The 4,260-nt window shown below is 35.1% G+C and overlaps 1 protein-coding gene across 1 annotated transcript in view; it reads left to right on the top strand.

Annotated features, from left to right (window-relative positions):
- Positions 1-2: 2 nt before the first annotated feature.
- Positions 3-4,260, top strand: part of HELRODRAFT_193233 (hypothetical protein) — a gene marked incomplete at its 5' end in the record, with an annotated part of 16,954 nt that continues 12,696 nt past the window's right edge. The window contains 3 exons of the mRNA XM_009026103.1: positions 3-187; positions 2,405-2,499; positions 3,923-4,079. Of these exons, the coding sequence (XP_009024351.1) occupies positions 3-187; positions 2,405-2,499; positions 3,923-4,079 (437 nt within the window). The remainder of the gene's footprint in view (positions 188-2,404; positions 2,500-3,922; positions 4,080-4,260) is intronic.

Here is a 4,260-nt window from a genome sequence, read left to right as displayed (position 1 = left end):
AAATGAAAAAATATGGGAATGCCCTCCCCTCGATGGAATTCTTGCCAATATGCATCGAGGTTCTCGGCCCGATGGACCCCAACACCCTTAAATTTCTTAAGGCAATGTGTAAAATGATCAGCGTCAGATCAGGCGACAGCAGGGAACTGTTTTTCGCAACTAACCACATTTCGGGCTTGTTGCAGCGGTTCCTGCGTGTCTGTGTGCTTGAAAATATCCAACTGAATGCCGACATGTGCAATTAACGACAAATCAAAGTGTTGATCCATTTGTTACTTGATGTTTGACGGTTCAGTGTCACTCATCATGTTTTGGTTTTAACATACATATATACATACATACATACATACATACATACATACATGTACGTATCCAGGCATATATTATCATCTGAGAATGATCATCTAGCTAAGCAAGACAACTTAATTTTATTATTATATAATATATATATTATAATTATATAATAATAATAATAACATTATTATTTTATTGTTATTATTACACAATCATTAAAATAATTATGTAAATCTATGAACACCTGTGCAATTAACATAATTTTTAAACGTTTCTGTATAAATATTCTGATATTAATATGTTATAATATTAATTTAATTAATATTAATGAGATTATAGAGTTAATGATTTGTTTTGTTTGTAGCTTTTGTTCAGTTTTTCGTATTGTCGTTTTGTTTCTATTAATTTATTATAATATAACCCACCTAAATACTTTCATAATTGTTACCATTGCATTCATGTATGTAGAATGTCTAGCTTACCCTTCTACTTATTGTCATTAATCTCGGCTACGTATTTTGTACAGAGTGTTTTTTTTTGAGTTGGTTGGAAGTTTGATACTTTTCCTTCGTCACCCTAATTTGTAGATCCTCCGAATTTTATTTGTTATATTGTAGCTAATCTCATCTGTATCTATATCTCTATCTGTATCTAAGGATTTGTGGACCACCCCTATTGAATAACTTCTCACTAGGGAATGTCAAAACAATATGATTTGTATTGTTTGTAGTTTTTATTCAGTTTTATTTTTTGTATTTTTATATTGATTTTATTTGGAGTTTATAATTCTTGTATTCCATCTGGTTATTTTAACGCCATGCTGTTGTTATGAGTGATGGTATACATATGGTATGGAAGGGTGAGTGAATTTTATTGACAAGCACTTGTATGTATCACATGTAGAGATATTTGTTGTAACATAGAATTTTATTGTAACATTTTGCAATATCACCTGGATGTTTGAGTGTTTATCCATTTGTTCATCCGTTCATTTATCCATCCATCCATCCATCCATCCATCCATCCATCCATCCATCCATCCATCCATCCATCCATCCATCCATCCATCCATCCATCCATCCATCCATCCATCCATCCATCCATCCATCCATCCATCCATCCATCCATCCATCCATCCATCCATCCATCCATCCATCCATCCATCCATCCATCCATCCATCCATCCATCCATCCATCCATCCATCCATCCATCCATCCATCCATCCATCCATCCATCCATCCATCCATCCATCCATCCATCCATCCATCCATCCATCCATCCATCCATCCATCCATCCATCCATCCATCCATCCATCCATCCATCCATCCATCCATCCATCCATCCATCCATCCATCCATCCATCCATCCATCCATTCTTTCATTCAATTATCCACGTTGTTGTTTTTAATATTATAAATTATGGAAAAAAGAATGGAGAGATGGGGAAAAAGAAGTTTAGAGAGTCGGACATATCTTCAAATATACCCCAGCCGTAGTGTTGCTTGTTCCATGTTTGTCTTGTAACTTGATATCATTGTGTACGTGTTTTCATTGACTGTATCTTTCTTCGATGTCTGGCTCGTTGTTTATACATATTTGAAAATAGAAAGAGATAGGGAGAGAGAAAGAGAGAGAGAGAGAGAGAGAGAGAGAGAGAGAGAAAGAAATGAGAGCATTGTACTCTTTAGCATTGAAAATCTCACTGAGACCAGAAAATTTGCGTTAAAAAATTTAAAAGTTTTTCATTTTGCTTATCTATCATTCCTCCATTTTGAAAAATCTTTTATCAATTTTAATTTTTAATTTTTCTATTTATTCATTCACCCATCAATCCATCCATCTATCAATCTATCCATCCATCTTTCCATCAATCTATCCATCCATCAATCCATCCACCCATCCATCCATCAATCTATCCATCCATCTATCCATTTATCTATCTACCCATCTATCCATCAATTTATCTATCCGCCCACCAATCTATCAATCCATCCATCAATCCATTTATCTATTCACCCATCTATCCATCAATCTATCCATCTATCAATCCATCCCCCCATCTATCCATCAAACTATCCATCCATCCATCTTCGTATAATTACATGCAGACCTGTCTACCTGCATCCACTTAAGAAGTTTCATAACTCTCCCCCTTTTATTAAACCATGCATAATCCACAACACACTCGCCATTCTTCCCGTTCGTTTGTCTTCTCTCTCTCTCTCTCTCTCTCTCTCTCTCTTTCTCTCTTTGTCTCTTTGTTTGTCTCTTTCTCTCTTTCTCTCTCTCTTTGTTTTTCTTTCTCTTACACTTTTTCTCTTTGTCTTTCTTTTTTGTTCTATTTACTTTATCTTTCTACACTCTCTCTCTCTCTCTCTCTCTCTCTCTCTCTCTCTCTCTCTTTCTTTCTATATAAATATAATTATTCAGTTATTTAATAATTATTTATTTATGTGTGAGTTTAGCTATTTGTTTGTATAATTATTTGTGTTGATGTTTGTTTTTTCCCAACTCATGAAATGATAATCTGATCCGTCCATCTCTGACGTAATGCTAAGAGTATCTGGTTTCGAATCTGAGTTGTGATTGTGTAACATTATTTACTACAGGATTGAAAAGATTATTGATCGAATGATTGATTGATTGGTTGGTTGGTTAGTTAGTTGTTTGGTGAATGATTGATTGATTGGCTGGTTGGCTAGTTGTTTGGTGAATGATTGATTGATTGGTTGGTTTGTTGTGTTAACTGTTTGGTCGGTTGTATTGTTGGTTTGCTGGTTGGTTGGTCGGTTGGTTGTTGGTTGGTTATTTGGTTGGTTGGATGGTTGAAGTTTGACTTGTTAGCTGACTGGTTGGTTTGTTGTTTAAATGTTTAGTTGTATGAATAGTTAATTAATTGATTGGTTGATTTGTTGGTTGGTTTGTTGGTTGAACGAATAGTTGATTGATCGATTGATTGATAGTTAAATCGGTTGTTTGACCAATAGACTAAATAACTGATATATTGAAAATGCACTAAGACGTGTCAAATTTTTCAAATTTAGCTGATTGATGATTGATTATTAGCTGTAATGTAAAAAAAATATTGAACTATCTTGTGTGTTTGTGTGTGTTTATGTGTTTGTGCGTATGCATGTGTATATATATATATATGTGTGTGTAAGTTTGTGTGTCGGTTGTTGCACGCATTGTTGTTTGTTTGTATGTTGTTGTTTTTTTTGTGTTGTTGTTGTTTGTGTGTATGTATGTATGTGTGTGTATCTGTGTATGTGTGTGCATGTGTGTGTGTGTGTGTGTGTGTGTGTGTGTGTGTGTGTGCGTGCCGTTAGCACTGGTTATAAAAACAGAGTTTATTATTGTTGCTATTCAACTAATTGGCATATGCTTCGATGGAGTTACACAATGCAATCCCCTGCACCTCGCCTACACGCATCTACAAACTCTTATTATTATTATTTATTATTATTATTGCGATTATTAATTTGTTATTATTATTATTGTTATCACTATTATAGTTTTTTATTGTGATTATTAATTTATTATTAATATTATTTTTATTTATTATTATTATTATTGCTATTTTTTTACCATTATAATTATTCATTCATCATGAACCCCTGACACAGACCCCACCGGAGTTCGTCTCCTCTCGACCTCCACCTACGAACGTGAGCACGTGATCAAACTGTTCGATGACGTCACGGTGGAGTGTGCGTTCGAGGGTGTGGATGACGTGGTGTTCATGCACAACGGAAGTCTTATCGGGGGACGGGGCTATGATGGGTTGGTTGGGGTGAGGGTGGTGACCATGGTGTTGATGACGATTGTTAGGGTGATAGTGATGATGGGGTGGAGATGATGGTGTGTATGTAATTCATTTGAGTATGGTGAGAATATATTGTTGATTGAACGCAAATACTTTGCTTGTTTGTCTGTTCATTCGTTCGTTCGCTCGTTTGTTCGT

The sequence above is a fragment of the Helobdella robusta genome (genome assembly GCF_000326865.2).
Source record: "Helobdella robusta unplaced genomic scaffold HELROscaffold_45, whole genome shotgun sequence".
In the NCBI taxonomy this organism is placed as follows: domain Eukaryota; kingdom Metazoa; phylum Annelida; class Clitellata; order Rhynchobdellida; family Glossiphoniidae; genus Helobdella; species Helobdella robusta.
This window is presented reverse-complemented; position numbering and strand designations above follow the sequence as displayed.